The sequence below is a fragment of the Lactuca sativa genome, chromosome 3 (assembly GCF_002870075.4).
Source record: "Lactuca sativa cultivar Salinas chromosome 3, Lsat_Salinas_v11, whole genome shotgun sequence".
NCBI classification, from domain to species: Eukaryota; Viridiplantae; Streptophyta; class Magnoliopsida; order Asterales; family Asteraceae; genus Lactuca; species Lactuca sativa.
In genome coordinates this window covers 149,557,035-149,572,882 of record NC_056625.2, presented here as the reverse complement: position 1 = coordinate 149,572,882, position 15,848 = coordinate 149,557,035, and the positions used below count along the sequence as shown (strand labels likewise).

General features: G+C 33.4%; 1 protein-coding gene across 2 annotated transcripts; it reads right to left on the bottom strand.

Annotated features, from left to right (window-relative positions):
* Positions 1–215: 215 nt before the first annotated feature.
* LOC111877860 (uncharacterized) lies at positions 216–14,778 on the bottom strand. Of its 2 annotated transcripts, none has more exons than XM_023874366.3 (35): positions 14,316–14,778; positions 14,122–14,209; positions 12,012–14,041; positions 11,815–11,929; positions 10,804–11,547; positions 10,414–10,636; positions 9,886–10,340; positions 9,663–9,786; positions 9,432–9,556; positions 8,744–9,342; positions 8,571–8,676; positions 8,361–8,477; positions 8,152–8,246; positions 7,654–7,805; positions 7,520–7,575; positions 6,854–7,451; positions 6,496–6,773; positions 6,320–6,405; positions 6,161–6,247; positions 5,811–6,069; positions 5,304–5,714; positions 5,115–5,211; positions 4,013–4,341; positions 3,801–3,917; positions 3,405–3,572; positions 3,197–3,325; positions 3,017–3,106; positions 2,837–2,943; positions 2,601–2,749; positions 2,172–2,254; positions 1,990–2,085; positions 1,319–1,441; positions 1,145–1,228; positions 921–1,061; positions 216–734 (listed from the first exon to the last, which is right to left on the bottom strand). In XM_023874366.3, exons 1-35 carry the CDS (start codon positions 14,594–14,596, stop codon positions 408–410), a joined length of 9,069 nt encoding a protein of 3,022 aa, XP_023730134.1. In that variant the 5' UTR covers positions 14,597–14,778; the 3' UTR covers positions 216–407. The 2 variants fall into 2 exon arrangements, with proteins under 2 accessions (XP_023730134.1, XP_023730135.1); XM_023874367.2 differs by having other exon boundaries at positions 14,122–14,204; positions 14,316–14,456.
* Between the last annotated feature and the right edge of the window lie 1,070 nt (positions 14,779–15,848).

The window sequence follows — 15,848 nt, the reverse complement described above, 5'->3', positions numbered from 1 at the left end:
AAATCAAAGTGACCCTCTTCTCTATAAATTGTTGTTATGATCTTAACCCGTTAAGTGATAAAAACTAATATGCCTTCAAGGAATCCTCATCTTCATTCAAAGTAAAAAGCTTTTTAATACCCATACTCGAGTGATTAGTTTACTTTTGATATCTAAAAGATCAAATAAATAAATAAAATAAAATAATTCAAGATTGTTAGATCAGACTTTACGTCTTTTTGTACAAACAATTTTTATTGCGTTGACATCATATAAATATACATTTGAAACATAAGCAAAAATAACATAGAAAAAAACATGATGTTGAATTTAGTATCATCATGTTTACAAGGTTACATTCTTAATGTAAATCTTCTTCATATACATTTCAAAGCACTTGAAGATAGAAAAAAAAAAGATTGAAATGATTATTTATCACGAGTTTTGTCTAGAAAACTTAAGACGAAACCGCTTACGATACGTCTTGCAACAGGATTAGGTATACACCGACATAACCTTCCATCAATATATGCAACCATACCTGCAAACACAAACCTCCCAACTCCCCATTTCAATACAGACATCTTACTACTCTCCTCTTCTTTTACTATTTCTTTTGGTGGGTCCCCCTTAAACCTGTCCCCCCAATTGATTTTAGCCGTCAGATCACCCGCCTGCTCTCTCAGCCACCCGATTGCAAAATTCACAAACAGATGCTCGCACAAAGTCAAAATCGTTGGACCGATTCTCCATTCCTAAAAAAAAACAAACCATCAGATGTCATATAGGTTAGACAAGCTTTTGAAGGGCATTTATGTCTTTTCCACGGACAAGAGATCATATCCCACCTTTTTAGGTGGGGTGGGACATAAATTTGTATTAATTTTAGGGTGGGATTTATTATGATGAGGAATAAATAATTAAATAGAGTGTAGACTTACATTTTGTCCACGAAGGTGATGTAAGGGATGAGAGAAAGAAGAGTCTCCTTTCAACAATGCCTTGCTGATGAGGAAACCCTTCACATGATCCATAATTTCATCTATGAGAACACTGTTTGGGGGTAGATTCTTTAGAACAACCTATAAAATACAAAACAACATTTTTAATTGGAATTAATTTAACATATCACATATGATATATGATGATATAATATTACTGATACCTGCTCATCAATGACTCTGACTCTGAGATATTCGTGTTTATACAATGTATCCAACATAGCTTGCAGATATCCTTCTATATATAACTGTCAAATTCAAAGCATATTATATTCAGATAAAATACCAAAAAAGATGTTTCCATAAATAAATTAAAATAATTAAATAAATAAATATACCTCATCAATACCGGGATTACGATCAAGCTTAATTTTTCTATCTGGGCCACCTTCTGTAAAAGCACTACCCAATACGGAAGGCTCCATTGCCAGTTTCAGTACTCCTTGTTGAAACCCACCAAACTACATAAAATATGGTCAACCTTTTACCTTACTTTCAACTTCCAACATAAGAAGACTAAATTTTACATATTTAGTCCCTATGCTATAGTGTTTGTCCTGGATATGGTCCAAATAAAATTTTTCTTGCATTTTTTATCCCATTGGTTTCTTTTTGTTTTGGATTTCGTCCCTACCCCTCACGCAGTCTAATTTTAAGGCATTAAACCCATGTAAAATGACTATTCTGCCCCTCACTTTATAGTTTTAACTTATTTATTATTAAAAAAATGGACCCCACCCCACCCCTCCCCAAAGAAAACAAAAAGGAATCACAAGAACATTTACGACATGCATAAACAGCCGCCCCTCTATATGAAGGGCAAAATGGTCATTTTACAAACTTTGGTTTTGGACGGCATGATGGGTAGGGACCAAATCCAAAACGGAACAAAATCACAGATCAAAAAACCAAGAAAAATTGTTTTTGGACCATGTCAAAAAAATATATATAACACAGGGACCAAAGTTGTAATTTACTCTATTTTCAAAAGAAAAGGAAGGAAGGTTACCATTCCATCAAAGCCACTGGTTTCCGCTCCCCTCAGCACTGAATCTGATATCTCAGTCACAGCAACAAACAGTATATTTGATCCAGCTGTTTTAACCTGCAACATCAAAAATACTATAAACTTTAGAAGCTCTGAAAAAAAAAATAAACAAAATAAAAATAAGAGAGAAGAGGTGCACTTACAGTTTTTCCTAGATCACCTAAATAACGTTTGGTACCAGATAAGCCTTTACCATCAATGTATTTACTCAGGAGCTTGAATGTGCCTGCAAGCATTCACCAAAAACGACTTAAAATTACTAAAGAATAAGGACAAAATATAAAACACAAAATAAACATTTGTATTTTTATAATTTTATTGATTTAGTCACTTTAACTATTTTCTGTAATGATTAAACCATTATACATTTTTTTGATCTTCTAAGGAAAAAAAAAAAAAACATTTTCCCCTGTTCCCCTGGTTTAATATCAGGGTAAAATAATTTACCCATCAAACTATTATATTTTGTCGATTTACCCACTGAACAACAATTAAAATAACAAAAAATCATTATATCAGCAATTAATCACTAAAACTTTGCTTTTTCCAATCAAAATATAGAAGTTTCAAACCTAAGGTGAGACCAGGAAGCTTGATCAAAGCAGTTGAAGGATCAAAAAAGACATCAAGGGATGAAGAAGCCAAGTCATCAAAAATTGAAGCAAAAGCTGGAGGAAGCAATGGGCTTCCTTTTGCTATATAGATTGCACGCATGGCATACCTAAATACACGTAATGTTTAAGATAATATCATATCATAGAAAAATAAATCAATTTTAATTTCAAATTTAGAATATGATGGGATTCACCATGAATAATGTTGTGCACACTTGACAGAAAGTTCACGTATAGTAATCAATGCGTGAGTAACCAGGACACCATTCAGTTCTACAGTCTTGTTTTTTATTTCAGGAACCTAATAAATAAATAAATAAATAACAATATTAGCCACTAAAAAAATTATAAGATTTATAATTCTTATGACAAACCTTTATCACACTGTGCAACAAAGATCGCATTGTCTCCTGTGTTGAATTATAGCTGGAATACGAATCTCCTGGGAGAAAGCTTGCTATGATCTTCAAGAAAAGTAAACAATGTTTTTTAATTTTTTTTTTTTAATAAAAAGAATCAGATATATAGTAGAGATATGGAGATTAGTATAAAACCTTTACTGGATGTATCTCAAAATGATCAAAGTAATACTGCTGACTAGGAGTATTTGGATCACTGAGTGATGTTCTATAGAAAGGGACAATTTTCATCAGGGTTTCCTCATCCAAGTTCAAATCAAATGGCTACATATTCAAAAAAGTCAAACAGATTATTTTACGAAAGATGATAGTATTAAAAAAAATCTAAAAGTTATTGTTTTACCTGAAGAACAATGGATAAGTATTTTATTTGTCTGATATTAGAAGTTGATGGAAGCAAAATGAGAACTACACGAAGCATGTTGTCATATGTATCCGAGAATCCAGTTTGATGTCTTCGAAGCATAGCAGCAAAAGGAGCTCCTACCCACTTTTGATCCACACTCACAGACTGCAGTAATAATATATTATAATTATTTCTTGAGTAAATTACAAAACTAGTCCCTGTGCTTTCTAATTTTAATCGTTTTTAGCCCAAAATTCCTGGTACGTTCAGATTTTTATCTTATTTCAAGGTTCCATGGACCAAAACCGAGAAAGGTTTCAACTTTGGACTAAAAATGGTAAGAACAGAAAGAACAGGGACCATTTTGGTAATTTATTATTGTTTCTTTGATACCTGAACCCTAAGTTGATTCAATCTTTGTTGATCAGTAAGCATGGAATCCAGACTGATGTTGTTAAGCCGCATAACAATGATTGGTGTGTAAACAAGTGACTCATCTGACTCTTCTTCCTTCAGTAACCAATTTATATGTGAAAATATTAGAATTTGATATTATGTATTTATGTGTATCATTTTTTTTTATTGATAATAAAAGTGTGACTAACCTGTTTTGCACGTTCACTGAAGTGGATAGAAAATCTAGAGACCCTTAATGTAATTTTAGCACCAGGGTAGAATTGTCTATTTAGTTTTCTGCTGTCTTTACGTTCACAAATTCTAAGAACTCTAGTGAGGCCATGTGCATAAACTTCATACCCCAAATTCACCATATCCATCTCATTTACGTGACTTAATTTTGACATTTTACCCTTTTCTCCTGTCTTCTTCTTATCCAAAGGGAAATTTAACCCTAATGCTCTACGTTGACTGACTTTATACAAGGGTTTCCATTCACGCACCTTGTCCAGGCTAATTTCACGTAGCAGATGCAAATCTACAAAAACAAGGGTAAGAAAGATGATGATATTCAAGAAAGAACATTTATTGGTGAAATTAGGGTTAATGGAGCTTGAGTAATGAAGAAGAATCTTGATGCACGCTTGTCATTAAAATTTTGGATGTCTATCTTGGGAGCAAATTCTTGAAGAATCTAAATCACTCTTCTACATTTAAACTTCGTTGTTGAAATTGGGGTTTATGGAGCTTGAAAAATGAAGATGATTCTTGATTGATGTATGTTTGTAATTAAGATGTAAATGTTGGTTATTAGAAAGGATAACAAGATTTAAAGGGTAGATTCCTCCGTCAATGTATGAAACTAATTGTAATGTCAAGTAAAGTTAGGGTTTATTTTATACCCATTTGGGGCTAACTTGATAGCTTGATGCATGAGTAAATTCCTGTTATAAATTATAACATTATGTTCGATTAAATATGAATCCAATTTCATAAAATGATACATTAAATCTGAAGTGTTGAATTAAAAGCTACATATTCTTAAGTTAAAAGAAAAAGGTGGTATGGAAATTGGTTAATTATTGGTAAATTAGAGCTATATGATGAATATCTAAACCATAAAGGGCATGAAAGCATCAAGTAATGAATAATGTGGATTATGTCAGCTTTAATGGGTAATGATGTTTGATTATAAATGATGGAAAACTCTATGTAGATAGATATAAATACGGTTGTTTAATCTAACTTATTATATTATAAAAAATGTATTTTATAGTAGGGTGTTACACGAAATGAGAAAGAAGAAATTACCACTTATTTGGATGACTAGCTTATGAGGAAGAGATAAATCATCCCATACATAATTAACTTGCTTTCCAGATCCCAAAGTTTCTAGTTCTGTTGAGCCCTGAAAACATTAGTCATGATTGAAATTGAGTCCTTCATGTGAAGAAGTTTGATAAAAAAAAAAAAAAAAAAATCCAATATTCATGTTCTTACCTTTTGATAGTAAGTTATTGATGCATCACGCAAACAATTCTCAACCCTATAAGGCAAATTCATGTGAGGTGGTCTGTGGAAGCGTAAAACAAGAGACGAATTCTCTTCAGAAACAATCACAACAGCAAATTCTTGTGTATTTTCTTCATTTTCTTTGTCTTTTTCTTTTATAGATCTTGGAAATTTCAGAAAAAATCTCCCCATTGAAGCAACACATATTGGCCCTGACCAACCTAATCCAGAATCATTTGGAGAAAACTGAATAAACAGCAATGAATCATCTTCACCATTTCTATGCTTTCTGATGAAATTCTCAAAAATGCTAGTTTCCCTCTTTTTGTTTGTTTTGTTGCAAAGTCGTAAAGCTTTTCTCTGTTTACTACTGACAGTTGTCATACACTCCACATCATCCTTCTCATAGTTTAATCAAAATATAAAATGTTAGCATATAATGGATATTATAATTTTATAATACAAGAGGCGAAAAAGGGTATATATACAGTATACCTCTAGGTTACACTGACGAATAGTGATCACTTCATCTGATTCATTTAGTAATACATATCTTGGAGTCAAAGATACTACTTGTGATGGAGTTTGTGTGTTAATGGATGAATGTAATGAAACGCCCAATTTTGTAATATATATGAGTCCTGGTTTTTCTTCCATTTCTAGATTTATCTCTGTAACGCCTGAGACTGCATCTAAGTCTAGCAGAGCTTCATTTGCTTTGTCATCCATTAATTTCAGGGACACCTTGTTTGTTCTAAAGACATGAATGAATGTGTGAAATAGTTTTATTTACAATTCTAAATGACTAAAGAGTTAGTATCAATGGATAACTAGTAAACTACTACCTTAAGAACCATGATTTTGTTGACTTAGGAGGCAGAAAAGCTCCTAGCTTTGAATATCCTTGAGAAGAAAGCTCCTCAACTTCATTTCTGAATAAAAAAAATTGTGTTAAATGAAATAAATGTGGTGAAACTGAAAGGTGAATACTAATAAACAAGTACCTAGATAAGGGATTCTGATTCGGAGCAAGACAAAATAAACCAAAATCAGTGTTGTTCTTGAGTGTATATGGTGTATATATGGCAGCCTGTAGAAATATACATGAATCAGCTCTCGAAATGGAGGATTGTATTGGCAATATAGAAAAAGAGAGAAATATATATTTATTTATATATACCTCCAGTATGCCCCTATGTCCACATGACAAACTTAAAAGACCAAAATACCTTCCATCACCAAAGTTTAACTCCATGTCCAAGTTTTGATTACCTTTTTTCTTCTTCAGTAACTTTTTAGCCCAATCACCACAATTTACAGATTTGCAAGTTAATCCAAATGCAGTTAAGGTAACATTAAAGAACATTGCCTCAGGGTTAGCATATAAAGTCACACTTGAACCACAAGGAATAGTTGCCTGTTTGCTCATGTTTTCACTCTCTTGGGGCAAATAGCGATCTGCAACATGATCAAAATTTGGGACAAAGTCAAAAGTCAAAAAAAAGTCAAAATTTCATGGTATGATTGTTAGTTGTTACCTTTATCAGTTAAAACCACATGTATCTCTAACTGCAATAGGTTAGAAATCTCAACAGTTGGAAGAATAAAGATTTCCTTTTGTTCCACTAGAGCAACTGCTGAAGCTTTTGATCCATCAGGTTGTAAAATAGGAACATCTTTTTTGATGGTTTGAATTAAAAAGTGTAAGTCATCGATTTCCCCTGTTTTTGATTTTGAAGGAACACGAGCTGTACTGAAGGAAGATTTTTCTGATTCGAGTGGAAAAGCATTGCGTACATGGTAACTTATTTTATCAAATAATCCAGAGAGACGTGCAGCTTTTCCTCCTTTAAGTTCATCAGACCATTCCATGTTGTTGAAACTTGGAGAGTCTTTAGGTCTGAAAGAGAATATGAAATTACCAACACTCATAGATCTTAATGCCTTCTTTGATCCACCAGAAGCTTTTATGGCATCAAAAGCTGCTGTGGAATCATCAATGGTGTCCCCTGCTTTAACTACTAAAGAAGCATGATGGGTTTCCTCTTGTTGAGGCCTTTGAAATCGGAGCTCGATTGGGAAGTTAGTTTGATTGTGGATTTTTAATATGGGAGAGACAACAATAGATAAACCATCCTACAAGAAATTAGAAACATTAAGAGAAATGTAGTCTTTTATAAAAACAACATTAACAGAAACTATACCTCAGATTTCCATGAAATGTCTACAATAATGAATGGCCCAGGAAATGCTTTTGAATCTGTTGAAATACATCAAAGATAAAAGTCAAACTTGGTCAAACAATTATTCTAAAAGTGAATTATGAGCATAATACTACCATTTTTAGAAACTATGCGAGTTCTCCAAGCAAATGTTCCAGATTTTAAGAGTGAAAACTTAATTGGAAATGTCAAAAAGTCTCCTCTCTCTGCAAGTTGGATTGAGACACTTGATGCTTCTGATTCTGGATGCTGGTCTAAAGCCAAGTTTCTGACAACATACAACATAAATAATGTTGTATGAGGGTAAATTGGTAATACAATAACTTTGTAGTGAAAGTCAAATATAAATGTGATTTTATATAAGCCTATTAACACATGATATATAGAAATCTATCTCTATTGATCTTGCTCTTTTCTTATTATCATTCACGCATGTCAGTGGTATCCATGTTCTCTTCTTTCCAGTCTTAGAAAGTGTGTAATATATATCCAAATACTTTACAATACTTATATATATATATATATATATATATATATATATATATATATATATATATATATATATATATTCTCTTCTTTCCATGCCAATGTTATTAATTAATCAGAAAAAGTACCTTAAGAAAACAGTTGTGGACTGTTTTCTGGCTATTCTAGCATACTGTTTATCTGAAAACTGACAAAGGAGGACTAGGTCTGATTGGTTCTCAACCTGACAATTAGAAAACAACATAATTTCATGTTAAAGATCTCATACCATAAACTGCATGTTTGGATACATATAAAGAGAGAGAAACACGCATTATAGTACGTAATTATTATACACCTTGCAGGAATTTCCCAGAATCACAGAGCTTTGAATTGCATAAGGACCAGCCAAATCCAGTTTTCCAATCACAAACAGAAGTATGTCCAGTGAAAGCTCGATTATTGATACACGAAACTGTTAAAATCCACAATATAATAATACATCAGTATGCCATTCACAATAGTAAACAAAACTGGATGCAAAATATTATGTGATTATCATGCTTACCTCTTTAACTCTAGCATAGAAATGAACAGGCACTCCATAAACACCATGGGTTTGAACCCTAGATCTCCAGAAAATGTTTATTTCAACTGGATGCAGAAACGTGTTCCTGTATTCAAATGATAAATAAGAAAAAAGTTCTTAAATGTATTTGCAAAAATAATATAAACACATACCATAAGTTCCTCTTTGCATCAAACGAGTATAGCTCAGTTACAAGTTTGGTTATCACTCTGGTTTTAGCATGTGATTTCTGTATTATAAATTCAGGAACAACCATAGACATCTGGAGAAGTGGGACCCTTTCGATTGTATCTGAAAGTTCATGATATATTGTCACAGAAATTTTGTCAATCTTGATATCAATAAAGGGTGAAACCGAGTTTCCTTCATCCAGCAATAATGGATCATTGGCAAGGGGAAAATCCTGAAATACTTTAAACTTGAATGGATTTCCAGGTATGCTTACAAACTCTAGAACCCCTTCAACAAAAGCTATAGAACAATTGTTCTTCTTGTTGATCAAGTAAAATAGGTTTTTTTCTGCATTGTTGTAAGACTCCAGCTCACTATCATCTTCAAAACTTGCAGACTTACAAGGCATTGATCTCCAAAGTGATGTTCCACTGTTACTTGAGCTGGAAAGCTCAACAAAATTTGATCTGGGATTACAGTTTAATTGCAGGTGTTCCCCTGATTCATCTTTGGCATACAATGAGGTCAATGAAAACCATTGGTATGATGACTTCCATATCTTTTGGTAATGATACTTCACCTAAATGAAAAAGGGTTTAATTTTTCATCAATAGAATCAATAGAATGATGCTATTAACTTGTTCATGTCACAATTAGTCAACTACAGACCTTGAAAAGAGCCATCTGTGGTGCAAGTGAATAATGCATTGAACCAGACAAACGATAATTTCTATCTTCACCTTCTGCCACAATATACATATGCTGATGGACATCTTGGATTGCAATGATACTGCCTATAATGTATGAAACATAAAACTTGTCAATGGAGTTTGTGGTAAATAATAACTAATAAAAATTGTGAACTACAATAAGAAAAAGAAAAAATAAATAAATAAATACCATCTTGGATCATCTCCTCCAGGTTTCTCATGGGTTCCTCTTCATTATGCAATTGCCTTTGCTGCACAGTGGCAGTTGTTTCTTTTGTGGAGACCCCAGAAATCTCAGCAACTGAAAGCAACATCTGGAGACATAATAGCATATATGCCATATAACTATATAAGCATCAACTTGTAGGTTCTATAATTTTTAAAATAAGCATGATGTATAATTGAATTCTCACCTGAATCTCGGACAATGATATTGTCACATCAAAACCTGAAATAGAACCACTGCCAACCCAAGGTTGAGTTGATTTTGATGTATCAGGAGAGTCCCTTGATACAGGCTCTTCAGCTGCTATGAAACAAGTTAATTGTCTCAAAATGTAGTTTTCAGAATCTTGATGAGAATCTTCACTGGATAGTTCTATACGCGAATCAGAAGTGGAGCTGCTTGCATCATTTGCTACAGAATGAATATCATCTGTTGGAACTAATGCTGCTTGAATGACAGATGGATCTGTGCTAGAAGACCTAAGAGGAATCTGAACTCTACTGTTTTGATGTTTGATAGAGTCTTGAAGAACTCGAGAAAGAATTGACAATTGGGAAAGACGAAATGATAACTTTTTCTTCATATTCACAACTTTAAGGTCCAAACCCATGTCAGCACTAAACAGAAGCTCTTCAAGTCTTCCTGCACAATATCCATCACCAAAACATGTTAAGCCTATTTTTGTAAAATATGAAAACATGAGAGAGAGAGGTACCAGATTCATCTCTACCAATTAAGGCAAGATAAAACTGAGAGAGATGCATGGTAAGATCTTCAGGTATGCCTGCAGTTTGTGTCTCTTGGATCGGAGAGGCTTCAAGTGTAGTGATATTTGCAATATGGGAAACTGGAAATAGATGTTTGACACGACGTATGTATGAATCTCCACATTGAGAGAACATCACAGCTGATGTGGTTTCAAGGAAGATAATGCCACCCTGTCAAGTCCATGTCAGCAACATCATGATAAAGTAACTCTTCCATTTTGTCATATATACTAACACATCCCACTTCAATCAACATAGTAGACAAAAAAAAATACAAAAAGTGATATTAAAGTCAAATGTGAGAGAAAACTGTTAGAAGTAAGTCATGAGAATGGCACCTGACAATGGCAAGAGATGCTTTTCTGAAAGCCACCCTCAACAGAAAGTGATATCTCAAGCTTACTTGACTCATGTTTTCCAATTATTACATCCTTTAAAGGGCATCCTACCACATAGAGTTCAGTGGAGGAAATTTCTGCTTTGAAACAAGTATTTGAAATAGAAGTAGAACTACCAATTGCTCTGTGGGATAATGATGATTCATTGGGAAGATTTGTCAAAGATAAATTCAATTTGCAATTGGAAACTGATGATTCAGATATATCTTCTAACCGATTATGGAGATCAGACCTATTCATGACATCATCATTTGCATATCTGAAAATAACAGCTCGTAAACCAAGGAAATCAACAAGCCCTTGTATTTTCCCTTGGTTCTTTTTGTATGAGAACATCATATGCATTTTCTGAAGAGTAATCTGAATTCCATTATCAGGCAAGAAGTTTGCAGACAGATTTTGGCTCATAAAGGATTCAGAGATTGTGACTTGATTCTCTATGGCATTGACTTTCCTTGACTTGTGAATGATTATATCCACTGACTGGATTTCAGATGTGCATTTAAGAATATAGAGAGTGTTCAGAATGATCAAGGGCATTCCAGTAATTGAACTCACCAGCATCTCATTTCCAGAACTAACATCCAACATCTCCTGAGTATCAAAATAATTAGAATTTCTAGAAGTGGATGTGTTGCTTGTGATCAATGTGTTTGATAGAGCAAAGATCAAACTATTAACCACCTGTCACACAAAAAACATCAAGTGAGTCAACATAATTCATCACAACAGATTACAGAACAATAATTTCTATTCAATTCAGAGAAAATAATCAAAGTTGTTATAAGCAATCATGGAACATAACAAGAGTGAGCTAGTTTAAATGCAGGGAATAGAGTAAAGTATGCAACCTAGCAATCTTAAAACTGAAGGAATTGTAGGTGTTACAAGAAAAATTAAGATATCAGGGAAGAAGAAGAAGAAGAAGAAGAAGAAGAAGAAGGAAATTACCTCGACTAAAGCAGACATTTCATCAACAAATATTAGACCCGAGAGCCCTGAAGCATTCCCATTTAGGACTGCAGAGAAAGCACTTACACTTTTTCCAAGAGACCAATTATCCTTCCTGTGATACAACAGAAAGTAAAGTAAATAAAAATAAAGCACAATGACACCAAAAATTGAAACAAGAGTGAAGCATGTCATACCTTAGGGTTGAAAGTTGAACTGTTATTGGCTTTAATGTTATAATCTTGGAGTGGTGGACTTCAGATGAGTCATCAAGGTAAGCATTTATACCATGAATTTGTAAAGACGCATCAAGCCTTATTTGCCCTTGACACTGGTAGCTTCCATTATTGGAATTAGCCATGTTAACCACTTGAAGCTCCATCATATGCATGCACTCTGTTGCTGAATCATTTAATAGACTCGGTGACACCAAGAGTTCAATGTTTTTACAATCAAAAGAAAGGTGAATATCATCAACTGCTTTATGCAAACTATCCTTTCTCAGTGATACTCGGATTCGAGGACCAACTACATATACTCCAACTTCAATAAGCTTTTCTGGTATTACTTTATGCAGTTCCTTTTCCATTTCAGCAATAGATGAATCACAATCCCAGACTCTCACTAATGGGGTATCATATGTTGGAGTAGAAGTTTGTGCTTTCTCCAAACTGAAAGCATTTTGTATCTGCCTAAGAAGTAGAGTCAACGATAATGCTGATGAATATCCCAAAAAGAAATCCAATTGTCCCATTGCCAAACAACATTTTGTAAATCGATGACTCAAGCTACTCTCCCCTTGATCTGTCAAAAAATGCTTCATCTCAAAGAGAATGAAGGGATCTTTCAAGGTCTCATTCGTAATTTCACCAAATTCTGAACAAGATGTCTTCCAATCCAACCATGTTTGATTTAAAATGGTTTCCAGAAGTGGGAGGGAGGCAGAAATTCTATCTTGGTTAAAAACAAGAGCAGGCTTACTCCATAAGATAGTTTCTGAGTCTAGAACTTTAGGCTTCTTGTGTCCTTTAGAAGAATATTCATAGTCATTTATAACCTTGACACCCCCACAGGAGAAAGTCAAATGACTCTCACAGATATTTTCGTTGTAAAGAAGGATAAATGAATCAAATATTAAACAGAAAGAAAGTAGATCCAGGTGTGAAAGTGAAACCCTCCTGTCTGTAACAGCTTTTTTATGTTTAGTGTTGTTATCAGGGGAAATGGTGATGGAAATTTTTCCCAAGTTTAGTCTGTAACAAAGATTTGGGAAGGAATCTATTGGAATAACTCCAACTTTTTTTGTGTTAAACATGCTACACAAAGTAGTCCATATAAGACAAAGTAATTGGAATATCTTTTGAAAATACTCCAAGTACCTATTGACTTGGACCTCCTCTTTGGTTGAAACACCATTGTTGACTTTTCTGCATCTGATGACTCGACGTGCAAGTGCAATAGCTGGAGGAGGTATTTCTTTCTCAATTTCAGAAATTACTTCCCATTGATGCCTAAAAGTTTTTGAAAACATCTGGTTTTTGGACATCTTTACAGCTGATCTTTTTATCATTATGTCCATAGGATAATATCCAATCAGTAAAAACAAATTCTCCCAGGCATGTATATAACGCAACCATAGGATAACTAAACCAACTAATTTCTGCATTGAATATCTACGTGTTGAGATCAATGACCTAATTCTAGTTGCAGTTTCTTTCCAGAGTTGTCTTCCGTTTCTTATTGATGGGGATTTTCTTGATGATTCCCTCACAATAATTGATAAAATGGAGACATCTGCTGGAGAAAATGAAAACAGTAATTCCTCAATTGAACAATTGAGTTCACTCAACTGAAGATCACTCAACTTTGAGGAACAGATAATGTCGGTTGCAGAAAACACTGGGCTAAGATGATCATGGCTCTTCAATCTTATCTTTAAACCTCTGATTTCAAGATCGAAATAGCTCTCTTTAGGATTTACAATAAGTGAATTGACATACCCTCTGAGGAAAGATTGAGGTTTGACAAGTCGAGAGCCTGCATTAAGCTCCTCTATCTCCAACAAGCATGCAATGGAGTCATCTGAGATGGCATGTTGCAGTTGTAGATTGATATCAGTCATCTGTAAGGAACAATAATTCAGGATAAGCTTTGGGAGGGAAGTTTTCTGGCTCCTTGATGGGGAAATATTCGCAAGCTTTTCCATGATATCAAACAATTCACTACCCTGTGATCATCAGAAAGTCATTAGACGATATGATAAAAGCTATGGAATAGAGACCAAATTCAGAACTTTAAACGAAATACCTCAGGGTCAATTTCACGTAGAGCCTTCTTCTTGTCCTCCAGCAACACCTCCGATGGCTCCCGGCTGCTTCCCCTCCCCTCCACTATCCTTCCACGTCAAGCGACATTGCGAAAATAAATGAACAAAAAACGAAGACAATCCAAACTACATAAGTAAAAATGTATACATAAACAAACATTTGTATATAGCATACCTCGGCGATATAGTGATATGGAAACCTTGAACTTCCCAATTGAATGCAGGAGCTGACCAGTTGGTAATCCGGAGGGTCAATTGATCAATTCTGAAGTCGGTGAAGTAAAAGCCAGTAGAATCGTCTAGAAGCTCGTTCAGTGCTGAAGTATTGAAGCGGAGGCTCTTTGCGATTCCATGAGAACGAAGAAACCCTAACTTGAGTTCCAACTCCGGTTCTTGCAGCAGCCATGGTTGCAACACTGATTCTAACTTGCGCTTAATAAAGTCGGTTATAAACATTGCAATTAGTTCTGAAAATAGGTTCTTTCAAATGAACAGATTAACGCCATTTTTGGAAAAGCTTTTCTGAGTGTATGGATGATTAAGCTTTCTCAGATTCTGATATGGTTGTTACTCTTCGAATTCGTCTTCGCGGGCTTGAAAGTGAAGTTTGTTGGAAAGTAAAGGGCATGGATTGCGAAAATAAAATTAATATACGATTTATATTATTTTCGATGTCGACCAAAGTTTATGTTTTCTTTTTTATCAAGTTATTTATATGTGAATTAAATGATATAAATAAAATGAGATAAGATATTTTTAGAAGACTATATTGATTTGTGTAAATCTTATCCTATTTTATAAAACAAATGATTATTTTCTTAGTGTAGGCATCTCATTTATTATTTATGACTAGAAAACTGACATGTTCATTTATCTGTATAGTTTTTAATTTTGTTAGGTACGTCACTAAGGTGGCGATTAATATAACAAAATCTATTAAAATATTATATATAATTAAAATCCTCCCTAATAAATCAAAATCTTTTTGTCACATATCTTTTTCTCCTTCATTTGAACACATAGTATTTTTTAGAATTTTTGAATTTTCTATTTTTTATTTGTCATTTTATTGTATTTTTCATTTTATTAAATTAAAATTTCATATTTAATATGTAAGGTAATATATATGCAAGGTATTTATTAGAAATGGTTTATATATGCAATATATTCAATGTATTAAAGACTCGTTAATTCTAATAATTTAAATTTTTTCTTATTTTTCTTATAAATTCAAACTTCTCAAATTGTTAAATTTTCATATTTAATGTTTTTCTTTAATAAACTCATATAATACATGGATCTTATATCTAGTATATTTATAAAATAAAATAAGTTATATATTAGAGTTAACACACATGTAACACCCTAACATGTTACTAGTATATACCTCCAAAATAGTCATAACATGTAGAATCTCCTATGTCGACAACTAGGATAGATAGCCGCTTGAGTGGTTATTAAATTGGCTGTTTATGATGTAAATATCTAAAGAAAATTTATTTGTTGAGATTTTTATTGACGCAATATAGAAAATCTAATATTGTAAAGTGGATAATGTGTTATACCTAGAGACTCTCATATACAAATGCTTATATATTAATGTAAACTTATAACAACAAATAATCTTAAATATAGATAGGAATGACGCTTTGTTCGACATGACCAATGGTTTAAAAAACAATTCGACCCTCTAGGATTTGTATCTGGG

Excerpts from the sequence above, each read along its gene's own strand:
- LOC111877860 (XM_023874366.3), bottom strand. The coding sequence starts at position 14,596 with ATGTTTATAACCGACTTTATTAAGCGCAAGTTAGAATCAGTGTTGCAA. Across the intron at positions 9,557-9,662 it reads GGAGGAGATGATCCAAGATG|GCAGTATCATTGCAATCCAA; the intron begins GTATTTATTTAT and ends CATACATTATAG. Across the intron at positions 7,576-7,653 it reads TCGCATAGTTTCTAAAAATG|ATTCAAAAGCATTTCCTGGG; the intron begins GTAGTATTATGC and ends GTATTTCAACAG.